This window comes from Protopterus annectens, chromosome 7.part0 (genome assembly GCF_019279795.1).
Source record: "Protopterus annectens isolate FY-2018-M chromosome 7.part0, PAN1.0, whole genome shotgun sequence".
Lineage (NCBI taxonomy): Eukaryota > Metazoa > Chordata > Ceratodontiformes > Protopteridae > Protopterus > Protopterus annectens.
In genome coordinates this window covers 824,473,610-824,499,538 of record NC_056739.1, presented here as the reverse complement: position 1 = coordinate 824,499,538, position 25,929 = coordinate 824,473,610, and the positions used below count along the sequence as shown (strand labels likewise).

General features: G+C 43.6%; 1 protein-coding gene across 5 annotated transcripts in view; it reads left to right on the top strand.

Moving 5' to 3' along the window:
- MCM7 (minichromosome maintenance complex component 7) overlaps positions 1 to 25,929 on the top strand; it is a 120,152-nt gene that overhangs the window by 42,398 nt on the left and 51,825 nt on the right. For all 5 annotated transcript variants that reach the window (XM_044077367.1, XM_044077369.1, XM_044077368.1 and 2 more), the window contains exons 11-14: positions 7,676 to 7,887; positions 13,453 to 13,634; positions 13,772 to 13,855; positions 14,232 to 14,400. In XM_044077367.1, coding sequence (XP_043933302.1) covers positions 7,676 to 7,887; positions 13,453 to 13,634; positions 13,772 to 13,855; positions 14,232 to 14,400 — 647 coding nt within the window. The remainder of the gene's footprint in view (positions 1 to 7,675; positions 7,888 to 13,452; positions 13,635 to 13,771; positions 13,856 to 14,231; positions 14,401 to 25,929) is intronic.

Genomic DNA, 25,929 nt, shown 5'->3' with positions numbered 1-25,929 from the left:
TTCCCTTAAATCCTCTACTAGAAGGATTTATACCAGTAAGTGGAAACGCTTCTCTTGTTGGGCAAAAGCTAAAAATATAGATCCCTTTACTGCCCCTGTTCAAGCAGTTTTGGATTTCTTAGCGGAAATCTTTCACTCGGGCTCTTCATCTTCCACGGTCAAAGTTCAGTTGGCTGCCATCTCGAATTTTCATGTCTGATTTGCAGATCACAACATTGTCCCACAGGCTTTGTAGAGCCTTTCTAAAAGGACTTTTTCTCATGAAACCTCCAGTCAGGAGTCCTCCTCCTCAATGGAACCTAAATCTAGTGCTGACATCCTTAATTCTTCCTCCCTTTGAGCCAGCTGTTTCATGTTCCCTGAAATTTCTTTCATGGAAAACACTCTTCCTTGTTGCGATCACCTCGGCAAGGAGAGTGTCAGAACTTCATGCTCTCTCTGTTCGTCCCCCTTATTTGGTCTTCCACAAAGACAGGGTATCCTTGAGGACTAATCCAACCTTTTTACCTAAGGTGGCCTCGAAAAATAATTTGAACCAATCTATTGACCTCCCTGTATTTTTCCCTAATTACTCAAACAGATCGGAACAAAAATTACATTATCTTGATGTTCACCGCCAACTCCGATATTATTTGGACAGAACAAAACAATTCAGGAAATATGATCAGCTCTTTCTTTCTTATTCTGAAAACAAGAAAGGCCTTCCTGTCTCCAAAGTGACCTTATCTAGATGGCTTTCTTCCACCATCTCCGAAATCTATCAGCTCAGGGGAAAACAGCTGTGCTCAAAACGCCACTTCTACAGCTTTTCAGGCTAGACTTCCATTAGACACTATTTGTGCAGCAGCCAATTGGGCCACTCCTCATACCTTTGTTTCTCATTACAAATTGGATTTGGCCTCCAGGGATAGAGCCAGTTTCGGCTCTACAGTTCTCAAGAGTCTGTTCCATTGAGCCACCCAGGATAGAGGTGCTAGGGACGCGGTCCCATCAATCAAGAATGAAGGCGAGATTGACAACTTAACATTGAGAAGTTATGTACCTTTCATAACGTTCCATGTTAGTTGTCTTCTCTCGACTTCTTTCTTGCGACCCTCCCTCCTGCCCCCTGGCCTGGACAGACCTTTTTCTCCCTATATGGAAGAATGCTTCTTAAGACCAGATAGTTCTGATCTACCTTATAGCCCATCCTTTAGGCTTTTTGCCTTTTCTTTCCTTCTGGGAAGTTTTTTGTGCTAGGTGTTATTGCCTTTAGGTACCAAACGAGATCTGGGTACTTAACCGCCTTGCATCATGGGATATGGGGCTGCCTCGAGCTGGTAAAAGTGACTCTCGAGCTTAGCAAAGTGCCGAGTTGGAGCCGAGGATCGGCTCCGAACCATCAAACAAGAAAGAAGGCGAGAGAAGACAACTAACATGGAACGTTGTGGTAGGTACATAACTTCTCATTTTTATGCACTGCAATATTTGCACAAAGGGGCATAGATAACTGTGCTGTGGATTTTTTGGAAGACCAGGGAACATGACGCTTTTGTAGAGCAAAGGATGTTCGTGTTTCACTGTTGCAGTCATCACATTTGGGTTATCTGTCTGCAGGTAGCCCTCAGCCGGCCTGAATACCAGAGTCTTCTGATTTCTGCATCAGATGCTGTCGCTTCTTCCTTGACGTCAGGTCGTCAGGGGTATAAAACATGCAGCTGACACCATTACCCCAGTCTTTCTTGCCGTGCGTTGCCAAAAGCAGAAGCAGTTTACAAGTGCCTGTCCAACTCCTGAAATTTGAAGTCTTCAAAAAAGCGAAGTACCCCATTGGGGGTCCTCTCTTCTTGCTCTAACCATAACCAATGTCAGTAAAAGTTAACAATTGTCTTAACCTGTGGAAAGCAAATACCTCTTAGAGATTTTCATTCTTACTGCATCCCCTGCTGTAGGCCCAGACCGCGACGTTCCTTGTCACTTTTGTGCCTTATTCAACAACCGAACTGTCAGTCATCAGGCTATTCTTGCAATTAATTTTCGTACTCATTCTGTGTACTCAATGGCTTCGTCCAGCCATCTGACTACCAATCTTCGTCCAGTCATCCGACTACCGATCTTCAGGAAAAAAACGTAAGGATAAAGGCAGACTGCATAGGTCCAGAACTGCTGACTACGTTTCTGTTAAACTAGTCACCAGTCCATCATTACTCAGTGAGGTGCTTTCCCAGCCAGATACCCGCTACTTCTGATTCGCAGGCCTCTACTGAGACCCATTCGGAGTCCAGAATGCTGCGAGATGCTTAGACTATGGAACCTGCGGATGTGTCTACCTTGGATGGGTCCGGAGCCGCAGTGCAGGCACTGGCTTCTGGGGGGTGTATTCAGGCCTACAGACATTCACATCATTTTCATCCAGGCCTAAAACTGTCACCACACCTAGAAAACTGACAACCAAACCACAGGCCCATATGCCTAAAAAAAAAACTGTTTAGCATGGCTGAAGACCTCATTACCTTGATTAGGGGAAGCCAGGCCCCCCCCCCCCTGTAAGGAGACCTAGAACTGAGGTTTTCTGATTCTTCTGAGCAGGAATCTGTCTCTTCTGCTCTTTCTGATTACCAGGATTTACCCTAGTCTACTTATGAGGATTCCATTCCCTCTGCTTCCCCTCCAGAAGATTTTTCTTTCCGTGAAACCTTGCACACACTCTTAAGGAGCATTTCCGCTGGGAAAGCCAGAATTACTGACTTCAAAAAGAGGCTTGGGGAATTATTACTCTTACCTCAACACAGACCTTTAGCTATCCCTCTGCGGCTCCAGAGACCATTTCCCAAGGAAGAAAAGGCATTTGGGCTACTACTGCCAAAAATCCTACCCCTTCTGATAGAGATTCTAGAGCCTTTGACAGATGGAGTAAGAAGGTATACTTTTCTGCTACTTTGGCCATTGGGGTTTTAAATTGTTGGTTTCATAAACTAAAAACAGTATGTTATGGGGCTACTTAAACAGAAAATGATGTTGATTCCTGACTACTGAACACAGAATTACAGGATTTAAGGTTTGGTAAACATACTTTGCAATGTGTTTTTGATGCTTTAGAAACCTCTTGCAGGGCTGCTGTCACTGGGTCTGTACTTAGAAGGCATGCTTGGCTTAAGGAACAAAACTTGCCAGGTCATGTAAAAGCTAAATTACTGGATGCTCCCTTAAACCAAGACTGCCTTTTTGGCAACAAAGTGGAAGTCTTTAAAAGGATGGAGGAAAAAGCTAAATCTATGCAAACTGCTTTAAGGTTTCCTACAAGTACAGCCTCCCAGATTCAGTAAGCATTGGCCTTCTTAGAACTGGTCCTTTCCAGTCCCTTCTAGGCCTTTCCAGTCCAAACCCAGGAACAGCAGACCACCCAGGCTACAGTCTCAGGCTTCACACAAACCTAACCAGTGGGGGGTGTCCCCCTTCCAAAGCAGGGAGTAGTAAGCCACACCTACAGAAAAATGGCACAGTCCCTTTAACTCTTCCAAGCACTGCTCTACTACCTGCTCCCTTAGGAGGAAAGCTCGCCCTGCATATGTAATAAACTGGGAACTTCCACACCCTACCACCCCTAAATCAGTGGGTAGTGGCCCAACAGCAGGTTCGTGTTCTCATCAATATCAGGGCTATTTAGCCTGTTCCAGCAGAACAAAGGGAACAAGGCTTTTAAAGACCTTTTTCTGGTGCCCAGAAAAAACTGCTGGCGTCCTATCCTGGACCTCTCTTCTCAACACCTTTCTGGTAGTTCCAAAATGCCAACTCTGCAACAGCTTCTTCCCATGCTAGTCAGGGATGCCTGGCTGGCAACCCTAGACTTAAAGAAGCTTACCTGCACATCCCAATAAGGGAATCGTGCAGGAAATTCCTACGCTTCAGGGCAGGGCAGGCTCCATGCACTATCGGCTCTCTGCACTTCCCATTGGCTTATCTACTGCGCCCAGGGTCTTCACAAAGTGCCTAGCTCCAGGCACTGCATTTTGCAGGCAGAGAAATATTCAGATGTACCCATATTTGGACGATTAATTCAGGTAGAAAGCTAGGACTTGCTATTACGACACCTGGCATTCTTAAACTTCTGACCTCACTGGGGTACACCAACGAAAAGAAATCTCACCTAGTATCCTGCCAACAGATTGTATTCCCGGGAGAAAGCTTGAACACAACTTCCCAGATGGCATTCCTCACTCCAGAGAAACAAGTTTACTTGACAACCTACTCCAAAACTATTGGCCACAAAACCCCAGCTATCTGCAAGGAAAATACTACAAGCCCTGGGGTTCATGGCCTCTTGCATTTTACTAATTTCATATGCAAGACTGCATATGAGGAAACTGCAATGGTATCTAAAAAGCCTATGGTGTCAACATTCTCGGGACCTGGTAACTTATTTCTATCATTCCTTGTATCAAAACTGAGTTCCTTTGGTGGGCAGAAGCTTGCTACCACAACAAGGAACTCCCTTTCACTCTACCCCCTGCTGCCCATCCCTGACCGACTCTTCAGACTATGCATGGGGGGCTCACATGGCAGGACACTGCATTCAGGGCAAATGGAACTAGAGACAGATGCACCTGCATATCAATCAAAAAGAAATGTTAGCTGTGCAGAATGCTCTGACAGTCTTCAAAGACTGTGTTCTTCCAGGATAACTATTGGTAAAGACAAACACCACCACAGTTATGTGGTACATAAGCAGGGGGGAACCCACTTGTACCCTCTCTGCAGACTAGACATGGCTCTGTGGAACACGGCCTTGAGCTACCAAGTACACCTGCAGGCTCAATTCCTGCCAGGCATACTAAATTCACTGGCAGACTTTAGCAGAAATCATGGACCCACATGAATGGAAACTAGAAGCCAACATATTCAACCTCTTGAGGAATAAATGGGGAGGCTCCAGAGATGGACCTGTTTGCCTCTCCTCAGAACTACCAATTGAACAAATTCTGCACAACTCCTCACAGCCAAGCTTGGAAAGTGGATGCCCTGCCCTTTCCCTGGGAAAACCTTTCAGTGTATGCCTTTCCTCCTCTGCCTCTCCTCGAAGGTTCTACTAAAGATCAAACAGGATGAGCCAAGGACAGTACTGATTGCACCAGACTGGCCACGCCAGCTCTGGTACCCCCCCTCTTGCGCAGTAATGCACTGCTACAACCATGGCATCTGCCTCAGACCCCCTTGCCTGCTGTCCCAGCAGGCGGGCCAGATTCTGCATCCTCCGCTTCAAACCCTGAGCCTTGCAGCCTTTCCAATTCCTTGAGCTCTCCCTTAGTATCCCTCAGTAAGCAGGTACTGGATGTTATTCTGGAGGCAAGGAGGCCTAGTACAGGAAAGTCCTATGCTGAAAAGCGGAAAAGGTGTTTTTTTTTTTTTTTTTTTTTTTGAGCCTGGCTCGGGATGGGCACAATAGTGCCCAGCTTACCTTGGGTTCTACAACACTTGACAGAAATGCTCTACAGGGGGTCTATCCTTGTCAAAATTTATGCCTCTGCCATTTCAGCGCATAATACAGTCGCCCTTTTTCTCTCACCTCTTGCTAAAGCAATTCTTTAGAGGGTCCAAAAATTTAAGACCCCCCCCAGGAGAGCTCTCCCTGCAGCCTAGGACCTTAACTTTGTATTGGAAAAGCTCACCTACCCCCCTTTTGAACTAGCGGCTACAGCAGAGTTGAAATGCCTTTCTTCTAGCCATCACTTCAGCAAGAAGAGTGTCTGAATTACAGGCCCTCATGGCAGTGGAGAACCCTTCATTGTCTTCCATGTGAACATGGTTTCCCTCAGGACTAACCCTTTATGCCAAAGGTGGTGTCTTCTGCAGCCCTAAGTCAGTCCATTCATTTGCCTACTTTTTTCCCTAATCCACAAAACAAAGGGAACGAATTCTGCACTCTGGACGTGCACAGACAACTTGGATTCTATTTGGACAAGACTAACCCTACCAGAAAATCCGAGCAGTTGCTAGTTAGCTTTGCTGCAGAGGGGAAGGCCATTTCAAAGCATCCAATTTCCAAATGGATAGCCTATTGCATTCATTTCTGCTACAAACACCATGGTAAACCTACCCCACAGGGGATAAGATTGCATTCCACCAGGGCTGCAGCTACCTCTGCAGCATTTTTCAGAGGGCTCCCTTCCAGGGACATCCTAAAAGCTGCTTCCTGGAGCTCTGTACATACCTTCACCAAGCATGTCCACTTGCCCATCTTTTCTAAATCCAGAGCTGGATTTGCCACTTCAGTCTTGCAGGGCTTAATAGCTGGCCCTAATGCTCTTGAACTCCCTCTTCCCTTCCTTAGCTTTGGGAATCAACCCAAATGTGGTGACTGCAACAGTGAAACACTAACGTAGTACATCATAAATGTAGATGTTAGTGTTACTCATTGTTGCAGTCCTGGTTACCCTCTTTCCACCCCCCTGACTTCTCTTGGTGCTCTCTTGTGGTTTTGTCTATCTTTTCTTGTATTTGCTTTTTGATGGGGGTTCTGCCATACCATTTAATTGCTTCCTATTATGGGGGCACCTGACGTGGGGCAAGAAAAACTGATGTAATGGCATCTGCTGCATGTTTTATACACCTGACAACCTGATGTCAAGGAAGAAGCAACAGCATTAGACGCAGAAATTGAAAGACACTCTGGTATTCAGGCCAGATGAGGGCTACCTGCAGGCAGGTAACCCAGATGTGATGACTGGAACATTGAATACACTCTAACCTCTAAATTTGTGGTAAGTGTACACAACTGTACTTTCTCAGCTAATGCTGTGATAGAGGACAGGGTCTGTTTTCGGTACAAGTTTTCCTCACTTCCACTTTGTTGCTTGTAAAAACTGTGTGCATGCCTCATCTTACTGCCTTCTGGTTTCGGTGAATGCTCCTATGTACTTGCAGTTGTCAAGTTTTGTATGGAGATTTTGTATTTTAAGTCACCCCTAAGGGATTCTTCTGCCATTGGAATTTAATCTTGTGCTTTAAAATATCTTCCTCCCACTTTGAACCAAATGGTTAAAGTGCCCCCCCAAAGGAAAAAAAAATCTTGGAAGACTGCTGGTATCTCCAGTGTCTGCTGGATATAATTTCAGAATCCCTGTTGTGTAGAGAACATAACTCCTTTTTTGCCTAAAGTGGTTTCAGAACTTACTGTGCATCAGACTTCGCCTATGTTTTTGACATTTCAGAGGGGGGGGGGGGTTCAAGATGACCTTTTGTAAATGTGTAAAGACAAAGATTGTTGGGGCAAAGTGCAGAAAATCTGACCTTTTTTATGTTTTTGTCAAAGGTGGTTATGATCTGCCTGGGTCAGACCATCTTTTGATGCAGTCTACTCCAGATCTAGTAGGTACAGGTTTGCTCTGAAGATGGCCCTTGTGGCACAGAGCCTTTCTATGGAAAGGAATTGTACTAAAGGGTGGGGTGAAATGCTTTGGCCAACAGTCTGGTTGCTGCACCCAGGAGTCCAGAGTCAATACTGCAACAAATTCTGGACCCGAGGAAGCTTCATTTTGAAAAACCCATGTATGCTGTGACCTTTGCAAGTATAGTCTCAATAGCAGGCCCTTTTATATGCAAGTGTACACATTAATCTGCCCAGGGGTTGATGAATATTAAGGTTTATGCATACCTATGTTTTTATAGAAAAAAAATCTTTTTTTTTCTTTAAATCCAGGTCAGTATACAACAGGCCGTGGCTCTTCAGGTGTGGGTCTTACTGCAGCTGTGATGAAGGATCCAGTTACAGGAGAGATGACTCTTGAGGGAGGTGCACTGGTCCTGGCAGACCAAGGAATTTGTTGCATTGATGAGTTTGACAAAATGATGGATGCAGATAGAACTGCCATTCATGAAGTTATGGAACAGCAAACCATTTCAATAGCAAAGGTGGGTTTTCCTGTAGTAAAGCTTGCTGGTATGTTTGGACCTGAAGGTAGTGTAAATTACCTTTTACTAAGATTAAAAATATATAAATTTTGTAACATTAAGGACGTGACTCTTGTTCATTGCCTATACCAGGTGGGCTTGGTCACATTGCACTAAATTTGCTCAGTAGTTCTCTTCAGAGAGCAACTTTCCAGCCCATTAGTTTTACCTGGTCACTCAACCTGATGTTTAGAGCTTTTAATGTACTTTTATCAGAATTTCTACAGAGTTCAGAACCACTTGTCAGCCAATGGGGGTACAGCTGCATAACTATGCATAATTCTGTAGTTCTGTTTTTGGAGTTTCACTGTAATTCGTGTTGGTCTTATTGTGATGTGCACCAGTATTCCATCGCTTGTACTTTCACTTTGAGTTGGACCATATAGCCTCTGTGGATGTTCCCAGATTCTTCAATTTCTGGTGGATGCTTAACCCATTGGATTGTCACTATGGGCTTACCCCACACATTTTTAAATTTATTTTGTTTAGTTCTTGTGGCCAAATCCTTGGCAATAGGTGTGCCAACAGACACATCCAGGGAGTACTTTTACTGCATTAGCCCTGGTATTTTTAGTGGTAGTTTTCAGACCTTGTAGCCTTTGGTTCACTGCATTTAGATTTCATTTTGAATGTCAGGGAGGTGTATGATAGATTTTCTAAGAATCAGAGTTGTGGCTCCGTTTGTTTTGGCTTCCAACAATGTTTGACTTATTGCAGTGGCTCAGTTTGTTTTGGCTTCCAACAATGTTTGACTTATTGCAGTGAAGTAAATACACTCCCAGTTTAATACTCTCGCAAAGAAGTAATCTAAATGTTAAGGTGTTTACAAATGACAAAAATGTAGAGCCTAATGGCTGATGAAATACCTTTTTTCAAAAACTCCTCTGCCCTAACCATTACCCCCCCCCAAATCTATGTAGCAGATTCATTCCTTATGGGGCGAGAGCCCATCCTTTCAACATTTGTACCACTGTGAGGCAGGAAATTGAGGATAATCATCTAGGCAAATGTCCAGTTGTCACTGTCCCCTAGCCAACTCAAGGCAGTAGTGTTGCCAGTCTTTGGGGGAGGAGCACACTAGCTTCTCCCTTCCCCACATGACATCCCCTGACCTGTTCTGCACCACCCAGAGCTCCACTGTGCACTGCCAGTGGTGAATTAAAACACTTTTATTTTACCAATACACACCGGTTGTTAGCAAGGCACTTCCATGTTTGGTCTCACCACAGCACCCTAACCTTGCTGGTGTTTCACATGCACATGGTGGCATTTGCAGCTCCCATAATTAAAGGATATCCAAATATGTTGGGATGACTGGTCCCTAGTTTGTACTTTTGAGACCTTTTTCTGCTTGGTATTGAACCTTGTGGTAGTTAACCGTTCCTCTCATCCCTTTAGCAAAGTACTGCAGTCAACTTCCTGACTTGCGGATTAATTTTGTGCAAAGTGTGCTTTGCATGTTTACAGTCTTATCTACCCAGTTTGATCAAATGTGTTATTGGAAGTAGTTAGCAAAACGGTGAGTAAGGGTGAATGGCTGAATTATACTATTTAGCTACACAAAAATCTGCAAATTGAGAGCTGTCAAAATAACCTCCTGTGCCCACAAGCAAGGTATTTTGGTTTATTTGCTTCCCAAAAAGGAAGGAATTTGGGGGTGGAAAGTTAGATTTCATGCTGTGCCTGTTTGGCCCGACTATTGCTGTGTCCATAAGTCCCATAAACACACACAGGGAATCTGTGAGGGAATCCAGTTATGGCAATTCTGGATAAGTAAAAGATCTGGTGGGGGTCTGCATCTAGGAGCCCCACCAACTGAAACGGAAAAGTAGGATCCTGAATCTTTTGCATACTCAAGGTTCTTAATTGCCAATTTCACATCCTCATATACTAGACCTTATGCAGTCTTCTTTTTTTCAGGTTGCTAGGCACTAGAGTATAGCCATGATGGCAATTTGGTGCATTGTGCTCAGCATGCAGTGTGGGGTCAAGATGTATGGCTGGATAAAGGGTCATCACCTTCCAAAGCATATTTAAAGCAGAACTTGATGCACCATTACATAAGGAAAGGACCACCTAGGCCCCTTGCTGAAAAGGTGCTCAAAAAGCTGGAGAACTCGTAAGGGAGCCATGGTACAAAGAGGGGAGCCTGTAATTGGGCAGAGGAGGCAGGGAAGGGTGTGTGGGTAGGGCATATAAACCCCAAGCCCCCCATGGATGCAAAGACTGTCATGGCACCAGGATGCTCTTAAGTACCATGACTGGCCTCAATTGGATAAAGGGTCATCACCTTCCAAAGCATATTTAAAGCAGAACTTGCACCATTATTACAGGAGAGGACCACCTAGGGCCCTGCTGAAAAAAGGTGCTCAAAAAGCTGAGAACTAAAAGGAGCCAGCCAGTACAAGAGGGGAATTGGGCAGAGGGAGGAGGCAGGGAAGGGTGTGTGGGTAGGGCATATAAACCCCAAGCCCCCCATGGATGCAAAGACTGTCATGGCACCAGGATGCTCTTAAGTACCATGACTGGCCTCAATGCTGGAGTTGGTCAAAGGTAGGAGTTGAATTGGTACTCTTTGTGGACATACGGTTCTAGTGAGCTGGACCAGTTAACGTCACCTATAGTAAAGCTGTCTGCCAAATGCCTAGGATGCACTGTCTGGGTTAGGTGTACAGGAAAGACCTTTTTCCTTCAAAGTTCTACACCATCACCCCAGAGAGCACCTAGGTGACAAACTCCTATATACTCTTACGATAGATGCCCATTTCTGAACATATTTCCTGTTTCCTAGGGCATTGCAGAAGATCAGAAAGGACAGGCCAAGGGTGATCCTTAATTAGCACCCTTTTTTGGTGGTGGTTGGTGGTCTTTGGCTATCTATATTTTGTACAGTAAGCTTTCATGCATGTATAGAGGTACATTGCTTTGGCCATATGTTTGACTGCTGTTACACACACCTTTATAATTTCAGCCACCTGTGAGGCAGTTCTTGGAGTCCCTATCTAATATCCCAGGGGGAAATTTTTGCTTTTTAGAACTAAAAATTCAACTTGCCACCCTTTTGAACTAGCTGTTTAAGCACCCATCAAAATGTTGACTTAGAAAACTGAGCGGCCCTCCTGTAGAACTCCTGTAGAACTCCTGTAGAACTCTGAAATGCAAGTACTTGTTTCATAAGGGCAGGCTCACTTAAAGTACTAATCCACTTTCTTCCCTAATGGGGGGTGACCTTGCTCTGTAAATTGGGTTATTCATTTACCAGTTTCTCACTGCAAAAAAGGGACATTCCCTTGATGTGCACATACTGCTTAGTTGACTTGGATGGAGTTGACTTGGATGGAGTAAAATCAAATGTAAAGTCGGGGCAGCTTTTGCTACCCTTTACCGAGGGGAATGAAGCCTGTTGGGACTTAAATGGTTGCATTGCACAAGGGTAGTAAGTACTACTGCATTTTTCACCTTTGTTTCTGAGATGCACATGTCCAGACCTCCCCTTCTGCATTTTAAGATGTCTTTAAATCTGTTAACACAGTCTTCTCCGCCTTGTGTTGCAAGCCATCTATGCTGTCTGTACAGGCATGTTGCCAGACCTGCTACTGCTAGTATTTGTATTATGAGTGATAATCCAATAGTGGCCTCTTGATTGCTTAAACGTAGTTTTTATAACCTTTGGTATTTTGCACCAATGATCCCTGTACTTTTTTTCTTAAACCACTTCTGTTCATATGCAAGTCTATTAATGTAGTTGGGAGGCTGTTGTAACAAACTTGGTATGACCATTAATTCTGGTTCCAAGTTATTTGCCTTATTGGCAGGGCTACTTGTAAGCGTGATAGCTGCGCTTTTTTGGCATAGTTGGTGTCCACCTTAGTCACCAAGTATCCGTCTACATTTGAGTGTTAATGCCCTTACAGAGGATTTAAAACTGTTGCATTGGCCTGGATTTTGCTTGTAATTGCTTTTTTACTTAATGGCACTGCATTCTGGGATCCTTTTACTGATGTGTACAAGCATTCACAACTGTGGACATATCTATTTACCGTACTCCCCATTTCTGTATTCCACTGGAGGTTTTTTTTTATTATTTGTTGTATTTTCCTGACCTTATTTATACTGGCCCCCAGTGTACAACATCCACACATGGTGTACCAGTCATTTTCGTACCTCCCTTCACAGATGTTCTTGTCTTTACTTGTATTAGGGGTTGTTTTATGCCCTACCTACATCTCTCAAACTCCAAGCACTCAAGTTGTGTCAGAAGGGAATCCTGTTTGGATTACATCTCTCCTTGGAGCACATTTAATGAGGCTTCCCACCCAAGACAGGTACACCCATTATTTCTAATTGAACCAGGACTGTAGTCTGGGCTCTGCAGCTGTACATTATCTGAGCAGCTCAAATTTGAGAACAGGTAAAATTGGGCATGTTCAGAACTTGAGGGGCTGCTAATGGAAAGCAGCTCCAAGTAGCTTGTGTGTGGGGCTGAGAATTTTTGCCCTGAGGATTATACAATACAGAGGGTAGCAAGTCAGGCGATGTTATACTGCTTCGCAGAAGTGCAGTAGAAAGCGCCACCCAACACCCAGCGACAGGTTGGCTTCACATGGTAGTTATGAATAAACATTGTGTTTCTCAGCCGCATGAATATTCAAGTGAACAAGGCCTCTTAGTGAATATTCAAGTGAACAAGGCCTCGTATATGATTTGTGGTAATATGCATGTTGTAAAGAGCAGGAGTCCACTGTTATGGATGGTCTGGGTTTACTGTAGATGCATGTGACTTTTTAGTATTTACTAGCTTAAATTTTATGAAGCTGTTTAGCTAATTCTACCTTTCCCTTTGCTTTTGCAGGGGGACAAGCCCCCCTGCACCCCCTTGAGGGATGCATTGCACCCCTCTGCTACTTCAATATACCAACTCCCAGATCACACTACATTGAGGAAGTGGGTTAACATACTTCAAAAATATTCCTGCTATTACAGGCATTCTCATACTCTATCCCTCTTCCTGGAGAAACGAGCAAAAGTCAGATGTGTAAATCAGCAGTCAATGTATGCATGGTGTCACTAACAAATTTGCATTGAATGCTAATCGTGCATAATTTGCATAGTACATCAGATGCATTCGGCTAGTCAGTCACACTGACCACTCCCATTCCTGCACGAAATGGCCGGCGAGCCAGTACAATACATTGCTGCAAATCATGTGGTGACTGATTCAGAACTGCAAACGAACCAAGTAAGTAAATGTGAATAAGGTGGTGACTGAGTTTGGTCTTTACTACATAGCAAATATGAAGCCAGCTTTCTGTATTAAAAAGGAGAGTTGAACATTTTTTGGGTTTTAAATGTTTTTAGGTCTGTAAATTGGTGAGAGTGCTAATTTCTTGCTCTTAGTACCTATATCTTTGAGAAGGGGTGGCTGTAGGAATTGAATGCCCAACAGGGTTTGATATTGTTTTTGTAGTCAAGTGGTTTGCCATTCTTTGAAGTACTTGTACATATAATTTAGTTCTTTTGGTTTAGGCTGGCATTATGACAACACTGAATGCTAGATGTTCGATCTTGGCTGCTGCCAATCCTGCATATGGGCGCTACAACCCTAAGAAGACAGTTGAGCAGAACATACAGCTACCTGCAGCACTCTTGTCTAGATTTGACCTACTGTGGTTGATCCAGGATAAGCCTGACCGTGACAATGATCTTAGGTTCGGATTTAAATCGTTTTTTTCAGTGGCAGTCATTTGTTTTCCTTTCACACACTCTTGGTAGTTTATACATTTTAAAGTCAAGTTCGCAGAACAAATTTTTGTTCCATCCTAAAATAACTCTTGGATTTTTTTAGGCTTGCTCAACATATTACGTATGTCCACCAACACAATAAGCAGCCTCCTACTCAGTTTGAGCCATTGGACATGAAATTAATGAGGTGAGTAAATTGCTGGGATTTGGCGAGACTTGGGAGTTCTTTTGCCACATTTTAACATTGAATTTATTTTTATTTTTAAAGCTATTATCTTCGTATAAAATTGATTAGAGTGGGATTTGTTCTGCATGTGGCCAGCAAGGGGGAGTGTTGGCAGACATGGACTCAGTTCTTGCCATATTTAGAACATTGATTTTTTTTTATTTTATTATTTTAAATTATTTTATGTAATAAGCTTAAAACAAGCTGTCTTAAGATTATTGAAGTAAGAGTGGAAATTTATTTTATATATAAAAAACAAGCTGTCTTAAGATTATTGAAGTACAGTGTGGAAAAAGGTTGTGGACTTCATGCATTTCAAATTTGTCTGCAATTTTAGGAGATACATAAGTTTATGCCAAAAGAAACAGCCTGCAATCCCAGAGTCTCTGGCTGATTATATTACAGCTGCATACGTAGAGATGAGGAAAGAAGCAAGGACCAATAAGGACACAACATTCACATCAGCAAGAACACTTCTGTCTGTCCTTCGGCTGTCCACAGCTCTGGTTTGTATCCATTTTTTTTCCTATGCATTGTAGAGCTGTGACGTGTGAAGAATCTTTGTTCCCATTTGGTGCTGGAGCGGAGGTGATCCTCAACTGGATGAGACTTGAAAGATTTATACAACACATGTATTTTGGGCTCTAATGGTTTTAAAGTGCTTACAGTGCAGGTAGTTGTAATTTGTTTCTACTGCATTGGAGGCACTTAAAGCACCATTGAGCCAGTGACCACAAGTGAAGAATACCCATATGTAGTCTCTATGTTTTTTGCAGATTTGTCTTGGTGGCTCCAAAGTGCTGTTAGTGCAGGTAGTGTTAATACAGACCTACTGCAAAGCTAGCACTTCCAGAGCGCTCAGGTGAAATGCTGCAATACATGTCTTCTGTGGCTGCTGCATTCGATTGTGGGACACATGGTCAGTTGTTGCTCTGGTTCCAGTCAGTTTTGCAGGGTTGCATTCAGTCTAAAGTAAGTCACTGTGCAAACCCATGCAAAACTGACTGTGACAGAGAGAAGACTACTGCCTGCTTTATTTTTGTGTGTTCATTTTTTTAAGGGTGCATAAGATTAGTTGTGTAATTTAGAGAGAGAGTTTTGCCATGCCTTACTATGTCAACGTAGTTCCTGATTTTCTGTATCGTAGCTTAAATTCCTCTAGTTTAACACCAAGCTGCTCACAGTATTTGACAAGTCTGCAAGGAGTTTTCTGTCAACTCATTACACTCAACCAAAATGTTCCCAGTTATCCCTTTATCACATCTCCAGTGTTTGCAGTTCACCCGAGGAGGACATTTTTGGTTATCTGCTTGGGTTATAAATATCTATGCGAATGCTTCAAAGCAAAGATCCCAAGTCTAGACTTTGCCTTTTTTCAGAACCATACTTGTATCTTTGCATTGTGTCATTGAATTGCTTATCCAGTCTCCTCCCCAGTCCTTTCTAATCACCTCTGATTTCTCTAGGTATTGTGCAGTATTTTATAGGCCCAGCTTCTGTTATTATAGTAAAAACTCTACCAGTGCTGGTCTCTTGCTTTGTATCCCCTATTTCTCTTTCTGTATTCTAATGTCGAGCTTTGCTAGAAAAAGCGTGTCTAGCCTGCAGTCCAAATTAATATTTTCTCTCTTCATTATTGCCTTTGCCCTCTAGTTACCAACATTTTGGTCTTTTGCCAGCTTTCTCCAGTAAATTTCAGCCCCCTCTTGCCTATTTAGTAGAATCTTTCTCAATTGCTGTGTTGGCTTAATTCTTGTATTCATAAAGTAACAGCAAGTATTCTAATATTCTGTGGTTGTCATTCTTGCGAATCTGGATCCAAAATCCCATTATCTCCTTTGTTTCTTGAGCTTCCCCATGTTTCATCATCCCTTTTCACTTGGAATGCACAGCAGCGTATGTATTTCTGCCCCCCTTCTACTGATGTCCAGGGTCATTCCAAAGGTTCAGGAGGAGACTGTAGTTGTCTTGGTGACTCACTTTTGGCCCAAGTAGTTAGTATTTCTTTCTTATGGAATTGGTCGGGCAGTTGCCTCAACTTTCTCGCAAAATGGATCCATTCATACAGCATTGGTTGTTTTGATACTCCATTCCATTGTGAAACGTTGACTGGATGATTCAGTTTGCCTTTAGGCATCTTCTTTCTAAAGACTTGCACCATGTGTTAAATGAGGTAATTAATTGTGTATGGCCTAGGCAATCTATATAAATAAAAATAAACCATCGCAATGCAATCTGTTAACATACATCACTTGTTGTATATCCAGTCATTGTTGGTAAACTGTTATGTAGCTCGTTCAAATACTGCCTTTTAAAACTTTATTCCTCCTCTGCATGTATTGATCCCACACTTCCCATTTTGTCCTATGTAATTTGCTTCTACCCTTTTCTAAAAATTCCATTTTGTTTTGTCTCCTATCTTCACTTCTAATAAGGTTTAAGGTTGGTTTAGACTTTGATTTCCATTTTCTAGTAATTGCTGTTTTGACAGCCATCATAATTAGGTTTGGCAAGGCCTTGCTATAATTCTGATTTTTATCATAGAGCAAAAATTTCCCTAGTTACTCCCTTGCTCACCCAGCATCTCCGACAGAGCAGTATGCAGGGAGTGTTTTTGAAAGTCTGCAAACTCCTCTCTCCTCACACTCCCAGAAAATGTTCTCTATTGCCTTTCTTCCCCCATCTCATATTGAACACTTGCTGTTATCCAGTGAATTCTCTGGTGTGCACTTTGGGTATAAAAATACCTGTGTAAACACATCCAGGTAGAGATCCTACATCTTTTAAATTTTGTTGTATATTTGAGGTGTACATCCCCCATTGTTTTTTTGTTTTTTTTTTAATTGCTTATCCAGTCTCACTTCCCAATCCTTTCTAGCCTTTTCTGATTCATATAGTTGTCATGTAGTAGCTACGGTGGTGCAGTGGTAGCGTTCTTGCCTCACAGCAAAAGGTTCTCCCATTCAATTCTCAGCTGGCGGCGTCTGTGTGGAGTCTGCATGGTCCTCCCTGTGGTCAAGTGGTGTTCAAAAGACCTGCGTAGAATGGGCATGCCTTCGTTGAAGGTTGGGTGTCGAGCTGGCACCTTGGCACTGTAAAAATCTGTTGCCAATCTGTGGACCGGAGTTCTGCTGTGGCGACCCCTAACCGAGAATAGCCGAAAGAACAACATAGTTGTCATGCAGTATTTTGTATGCTCATTCCTTATGCATGGCAACTTCTGTTTTACATTCTACTAAACTCTTACCAGTGCTGGTGTTTAGGACTACCTGTTTGCCTATGTTATGATATCTATCCTTGATATGGAAAGTAGTCCAAATAAGTTCATGGCATCTTCCCATTATATTACCTTTCCCTCTCTAGTCATTTACTCCCAGTACCTTGGTTCCTTTGCTAGTTTTCTCCAATATATTCCTGCCCCCTTGTATTAGCCTAGTACCTACCTATGAACCTATCTGCCAGAGGGCATTTGTAAGCCTAGCCAGTGTCTGCTTTTGCCACCCCATTGATTAACTGATGCTCTGTCAAGCAGAGCCAATGAAGTGATCCCAGGGGTGTATTTTCTGTTACCCATCCACTTGTCGAGGTTTCTCGAGTATTAATGAGGGGCTGTGAGTAATGTAGTTTGGAATTTTTGCTCCAAAGCATGGGAGGAGTCTGTGTCAGGAATCTATTCCTCCAGCATGTTCCATTTATTGTTGTGGCGAGGTTTAGCTCACTAGAGCATAGCTCGCAGTGACTTAGATTTCTTTAGGTGGAACATGTCCAATTCTGAGTTGTCCTCATCGAACTTGGTTAGCTGTAATCCTCCTCTGTTCGGCATATACTTCTCAGAAGTACAGGCAAAATGGTAGGGATCCCAGGACCGAGCCTTGCGAGACACCACTTGCGACTGGTTTAGAGTCGGACCTGGAGCCCGCTATTCTTACCGTGATAGTTCTGTCTGTAAGCCAAATGGCAACCCATCTCATGTCTTTAGGGTTTGTGTTCAGGCTGGTGAGTATTTTCTGTAATACCAGAGTGGGGAATGGTGTCAAAAGCCTTGTGAGATCAAGGTAGGCTGTGTGAACCACCTTTCCCTCGTCTGTGGCCTTGGTGACTTGTCTCGAAGTCAACCAGGTTTAGTAGGCATGATCTGCCCTTAACTAAGCCGAACTAGATCGGGTTAAGTGTTTGGAGGTTCCCAATGTCTTAAGAGTTCCATGATGCGCTCCATAGCCTTGTAGACCAGGCTAGTCAGGCTTATATTACCAGCATCAGTTGTGGCCCCCCTATGTGGAGAGGAATAACCATTGATGTGCGCCATTCTATGGGGACATAGCCTGTGGATAGGCTGCGGTTGAACAGCGTGTTTAGGTGGGGGGTTAGTTCGTGGAATATGCAGCCTGGGACACAATCTGGCCCCATTGACACTGTTTTTGGTTTTTGAAAGGGCTGTTTTCACCTGTCTGATTTTGGGACACTACACTTTCCCGGTATTTTGGGGCAGACGTTTGCACTGAATCTGCCAGGATGTTGGCAATATCAGTAGGTTCAACATTTTTTTGTGCCATTTTGCACTAGTTCAGTGCATATCAGTGAGTTGCCACAGTTTCTTAACATAGCTAAACTAAGAGTGCTTTGTGGTTCTTTCTTGAATCCGTGGCTGTTTATCTTTCTAAGTTAGGCTTGGATGATTTCACGAGGGACCTTAGTTTCTTACTGATGCTGATCAGGGATGTCTCTCCTTCTTGGGATTTGCTTTTTTCTGAACTGGTTTCCTCCTATTGTATAACTTGTTTATGGCACGGGTCCCACCAAACTGGTTTCCTTCTCTTAGAGGAGTGAGTCTTGGTTTTGCTAGGGATAGCACGATCCATGCATCCTTGTAGGTGGTCATAGTGAATTTGTAAAGGTTTCTGCATCTTTGGCAGTGTTGTCCTTTAGCATGGGGTCTGTGAAACTTGCACCTCTGTCTTTAAGGTGAAGTTTGCTTTAAAAAAATTTTTTTATTTTACTGTAGTTTCCTTAGTTTGGGGGTGGTGTTGGGTGTCGACCTCCAGAGTGATTAGTTCATGGTCTGATCTAACCGGTGACAGGCTGACCTCCGGTGTGGAACACCAGTCGCCCATGTTGGTGATGACCAGGTCCAATATGTTTTCACCTCTGGTAGGGGAGTTTACCAGCTGATCCAGGGCGTTTGAATTGATTAATTCCAGGAAGTGCTGGGCCTAGGAGTAGTTATCCCAGTGAATGGTAGGGTAATTGAAATCTCCCACTATCTGGGTGTTCGGTAGGACCTTCATGTTTTCCAATGTCTCCAGAAAGGTGGAGTGATGGTCCTGGGTCATAGAGGGTGATCTGCAGCAGGCCACAATTTGCATTGCAGATTTGCCCGATGTTAGTTGCACATGAATGATCTCAGAGGTATCATGCTGCGCCACTAATCTGGAGGTGTCTGTAACCTTGAGTATGGATAACACCCCTTCTTTTTTGTCTATTTTCTGTGGCCGAAACGTGTTTTATGAGTTCTAGCCCGGCATTGCTGGGGTGCTCTCAGGAGCCTTGAACCAGGTTTCAGTTACTGCACAGACATCGATATTCTCCATACTGAGGAGTGCTTAGAGAGCCTGCATCTTGAGATTTAGACTTCTGGCGTTGAGCTGCATTACCCTTAATTTTTTTTCATTTTTTGTTTTCTAAGGAGGTGGGTTTGTCTTTTGAGCCTTGCCTAAAAAAGGCACTATGGGGGTGGCAAGAGCCTTGGCCAATATCCGGAAGCCCAGCTAGATGATATAAGCAGTTAAAATTGTAGTCCCTTTAGTCCTGTACACAGGTCAGCCATATTTTTTATCAACCATGGGAGTTTTGGATAGCAACCAAGGATGAAGGATTTTTATCTGGCAGAGGAAGACGGCAAGAGCCAAGCTGGATAAACCTATTCAAATAGAAAGGGGCAGATTGGGATTACCCAAGTTCAAGGGGTATTTCAGAGCAACACAGTTGAGGCTCCTATACATAAATTTAAAGGGAAAGCGTGATGAAAGGGGGGGGGGGCCTCAATTAAAAGGGAGAGACTGGGATTTTGGCTGCAGACCTTTGAGAACCATAATTCAGATTATATTCATAAATTAGACAAAGGTATTCAGAAATAAGCCAACACAGGAAATGAATAAAAGACTGCCAATAGAGATGACTGCAAATTGTGAGACTGACTTAATTTCTGAGCTTTGGCCTGCTAACATCTACCTGAAATCAACTTGACATACAAGTGAATTTAAGTACACTTATCTGCTCTTTTTCATGTAGTACTATAGTTTTTCACTGATTAACTCAACTGAAGTTGTGGCGGTCTCTCTACAGTCAGTTTGGTGTTAATGTTGTTGGCTTTGAAATTGCCCGCCCCTCTTGTAGATTTGTATTCTCCTTCTGGGCCCATCTCATTTGCTCACTCAACTGAGTGCAGTGAGATAATGTTCTGATTTCAAGCACTCCTACTCTGTACAAAGAGCATTCGGGAAGGACAATACTGTAGCCTCTTAATCCTGCTTTGTACCCTCCCTAAAAAAAAGTATTCAGCTGCTCTTACTGTAACTGACTTAGCTGCTCTTCTGTGTGCTGTTCTGTTCAATTGCTCTTACTCTGCACTTATTACTGTGCATCATACATACACACACCTCTGTATCTATCTGCAGCTCTAACATACACACACACACCTCTGTATCTATAGCTCTGTATCATACACACAAATCTATAGCTCTATCACACCTTTGTATCTATAGCTCTGTATCATACACACCTCTGTTATCTATAGCTCTGTATCACACTCGCACTTCCGCATCTATAGCTCTGTATCATACACACACACACGCACCTCTATCTATAGCTCTATATCATACACACACCTCTGTCATACACACACACCTCTGTATCTATAGCTCTGTATCATACACACACACCTCTGTATCTATAGCTCTGTATCATACACACACACCTCTGTATCTATAGCTCTGTATCATACACACACCTCTGTATCATACACACACACCTCTGTAGCATACACACATCTCTCTCTCTCTACATACATATATATATATATATATATATATATATATATATATACACACACACACCTCGCTCTCTACACACACACACCTCTCTCTCTCTCTCTACACACACACCTCTCTCTCTCTACACACACACCTCTCTCTCTCTACACACACACCCCTCTCTCTCTCTACACACACACACCTCTCTCTCTCTCTACATACACACGCCTCTCTCTACATACACACGCCTCTCTACATACACACGCCTCTCTCTCTACACACACACGCCTCGCTCTCTACACACACGCCTCTCTCTCTACACACACACGCCTGCCTCTCTCTCTACACACACACACGCCTGCCTCTCTCTACACACACACACCTGCCTCTCTCTCTACACACACACCTCTCTCTCTACACACACACACACCTCTCTCTCTCTACACACACACACCTCTCTCTCTACACACACACACACCTCTCTCTCTACACACACCTCTCTCTCTACACACACACACGCCTCTCTCTACACACACACGCCTCTCTCTCTACACACACACACGCCTCTCTCTCTACACACACACGCCTGCCTCTCTCTACACACACACACGCCTCTCTCTACACACACACACGCCTGCCTCTCTCTACACACACACACACGCCTCTCAATACACACACCGCCTCTCTCTCTACACACACACGTGTGCCTCTCTCTCTACACACACACGTGTGCCTCTCTCTCTACACACACACGTGTGCCTCTCTCTCTACACACACACACGTGTGCCTCTCTCTACACACACACGCCTGCCTCTCTCTACACACACACGCCTGCCTCTCTCTACACACACACGCCTGCCTCTCTCTCTATACACACACGTGCGTCTCTCTATACACATATTGCGCCTGCCTCTCTCTCTATATATATATGTCTCTCTATATATATATATATATATATATATATATATATATATATATATATATATACACACACATATACACACACCTCTCTCTCTCTGTATATACACACACCTCTCTCTCTCTGTATATACACACACCTCTCTCTCTCTGTATATATATATATATATATATATATATATATATATATATATGTATATATATATATATATATATATGTGTGTGTGTGTATATATATATATATATATATATGTATATATATATATATATATATGTGTATATATAATGCATGCACACACACACCCCTCTCTCTCTACACACAACATTCTAAGCATGTTTCCTGCCTTTCCTTAACTAGTCAAGTCCAGATACAGACTTGCTGTATCCAGGACTGTTGGTAAGCGTCCGAGCCCCCCAAGCCTTTGTGTTGGAGGGAAGCTTTCTAACTTATCAGTGGGAGTGGTAGCACTAGGTAGCCTACCACAGAAGAGTGGGTTTTGGCCCTGAAATAGTTCATTGGCCATTTGGGCAGTTTTTCCATCTCTTTCTACTTAAAAGCCCGTTTTGCGTTTGGTCCCCACCTTTCCTATAACTGGTGTAGTCCAGGTACAGATTTGCTGTATCAGGTACAGATTTGCTGTATCAGGACCATTGGCAAGCTTCTGAGTCCCCCAAGCCCTTCTGTGCTGGAGAGAAGCCTTCTAGCCTATCTACCACAGGAGGAGTGGTTTCTGGCCCAGAAATTTTAGTTTATTGTCCGTTTGGGAAGCTTTTCCGTCTTTCAAATCTTCTGATTTAAAAGCTTTGCGCTGGTTTCCTGCCTTTCCTGTTACTAGTCTAGTCCAGGTACAGATTTGCTGTATCCAGGACTCTTTATAAGCATCTGAGCCCTCCAAGCCTTTCCGTGTTGGAGGAAAGCCTTCTAGCTCATCAGTGGGAGTGATGAGCATCAGGTAGCCTACCTACCACAAGAGAAGTTGTCCCTGGCCCAGAAATTGTAGCTATTGGCTGTTTGACCAGTTTTTCCCCCATCGCTTTCAACTTTTTCTGGTTTGAAAGTCAAACTTGCACCCGTTTCCCCGCCTTTCCTATAACTAGCCTAGTCCAGTTACAGGAGTTGCTGTATCCAGGAGTGTTAGTAAGCTACGGAGCCCCCAAACCATTCTGTGTTGGAGGGAAGCCTTCTAGCTCATCAGTGGGAGTGGTAAGCACTAGGGAGCCTATCCTCCACGGGAAGAGCTTTGGCCCAGAAATTTGGCCATTTTGGACAGTTTTCCATCTCTTTAAAACTTGCTGGCTTAGAAGCTTGCGTTTACTTGTTCCCCGCCTTTCCTGCAACTAGTCTAGTTCAGCTACATATTTGCTGTATCCAGGACTCTCTTGTAAGCTTCTGAGCCCCCCAAACCTGTGTTGGAGGGAAGCTTTCTAGCTTATCAGGGGGACTGGTATGCATTAGGTAGCCTACCACAAGAGTGGTTCCTGGCCCAGAACTTGTAGCTATTGGCCGCTTGGGCAGTTCTTTTCCATCTCTTTCAACATTCAGGTTTAAAAGCCGCACTTGCGCTAGTTTCCCACCTTTCCTGTAGCTAGCCTTTCCTGTAACTAGCCTAGTCCAGATACAAAGTTGCTGTATCGAGGACTGTTGGTAAGCTTCTGAGCCTCGCAAGCCTCTGTGTTGGAGGAAAGCCTTCTAGGTTATCAGTGGGAGTGGAGTAGGTAGCCTGTCTACCACGACAGGAGAGGTTCTTGGCCCAGAAATTGTAGTTTAACAATTTGGACATTTTGTCCGTCTTTCAACTTTCTGGTTTAAAAGACCATATCTGTGCTAGTTTCCCATCTTTCCTTAACCTACTGGGCAGCAGTAGAAAGCCTTAAACTGATACAAGCCTTCTAGCTTAGAAGAGACTTGAGAGATTAAGTATCAGATTTCTGTACTTAACAGTTTTCCACCTAAAAATGCAGATTTTCCAGTGTATGGGATTTAAAAGCTTGTTTTTTTTCCATATTTGACTGCCTGCACTTGAGTTTTGTAGGCTACACACTAAAGTGTGATGGCCTTTCCTGCTCATTTGTATTTTTTTTTTTTTTACTGTTTTTGCTTTTTTCAAAAAGCCAAAAAAAAAAAAAAATTCCTTTCCCACCTATGCTAGTATAGTCCAGTTTTCAGGGTAGTGCTGAATTCAGGGCTGTGATACTAGTTTGAGTTGCCCATGCCTTACTTGGATAGAAGGAAGTTTCTCTGTTCACCTGTGAGAAAGGGGAGCTTTGAGCAACCTATCTGCCCAGTAGTTTTCTAGCTCTTTCATTTCCCTACTAGAAAAACCACATTTGCACGATTTTTGAGCACAACCGGTTACGGTTTAATTATTTCCGGCTCCACTAAGTCTCCTCTTCAGTTTTACCCTGAAACTAGTCTAACTCTCAACCTAAGCACTCAGACAGCATCCTACAGCCCAGCACTTGCTCAGACCCAGTAGCCAGCACTAATATACCCTGACACTGACTGCCCAGCAGGGCAAGGCTCTTTATTCACCCTTCACCAATCAAGCGTCTAAGCAGCTTACCCTACTATTCAGGCATGATCAAAGGGCAATTTCAGGTGTACTCTCCAGTACACAGACAACCCCCTACTCCTACCACAAAACACTAACATATGCGACAGATGCAATTATATAGCCAAACTGGAAGCTAAGCTGTCTCCACCCAAGACCGGGACACAGTCAAGAGAAGGTTAACACTTGCACCACACCTTCCAGCCACACACAGACATAAAACAGCAATGGCAAAAATACACACAATCATACTCCAAGGCGAAATAACATACCTAACACTAGTAAATAGGTGACTATGGTCAGGCACACTGACATACCACTCACTAGGCTGGACAAGCAGAAGGTTACTGTTAACTACCTGTTGGGAGCCAGTATCTGCCACTCAACGCAAGCACTCAGGTCACTCCAGAACAAGTACAAATATGACTGTCATTGTTCATGTTTATGTGAATGACCTGAAGACGTACTACCTCAGACTACGAAGAGATATGGAAGAGCTCTCTGACCATGTAGCCCAGGCTGGTATGACCCTGACCGCGAGTAGCATCCTGCCCTCACCAAGAATGATACTCCAGTATAAAGAAAAAGTGATCAATTTCAACAACTGGCTAAGCTTCTGGTGTCAAATGGGATCCAGTGTGTCAACCTGGTTAAGTCCTGCTCGACAAGTTGCGGTGCTTCGCAACAGCTTGCACCTGTCACCACTAGGCTTTCGAATACTGGCCAAGGCTCTTACTGCCCCATAGTGCCTTTAGGCAAGGCTCAAAAAAGTCAAACCCACCTCCGTAAACAGCACAGTTAATCACTGAGGGTTATGCTACTCAACGCCAGTAGTTTAAATCTCAAAATGCACGCACTTGAAGCACTCCGTATGGAAAACGTCGACATCTGTGTATGCAACTAACCATAGGCAAAACTGCTATACAACTGGTAGCATGTTACAGACCACCCTCCCAATCTCAGGAACCCCATTCAGCCTTCCTGAAGACATTGGATGATATGAATGTCTCACCAAACGCCATCATATTGGGAGACTTCAACTACCCTAACATAGACTTGGTGCATTATTCTAGCCCAAACACCCTGGCCCAAAGGTTCCTGGAATTCATAAATTCAAATGCAGTGGAACAGCTAGTCACCTCTCCCACAAGGGGATATAATATACTAGACCTGATCATCACAAACATGGGGACAAAGTGCTCCACACCGGAAGTATACCCCTCACTAGTGAGATCTGACCACAAACTAATCACCCTGGATATACATATTCCACCTCCACCCCCAACACAAAAGACTACAGTGAAAAACTATTCTAAAGCCGACTTTACACTTCTTAAAACTGAGATGGTATCCTTTAAGCCCACTGGGCCAGTAGAAACCACATCCCACAATGCTGAATCCTTCAAATGCTTTCTACGGACATCTCCAAGAATGCATGGATCATGCAATCCCAAATAAAACCAAGACCCTCTCCACCAAGGGCAGGCGTCCTGTCTGGTGGACCCCAGCCATAAACAGATTGTATAACAAAAGAAGG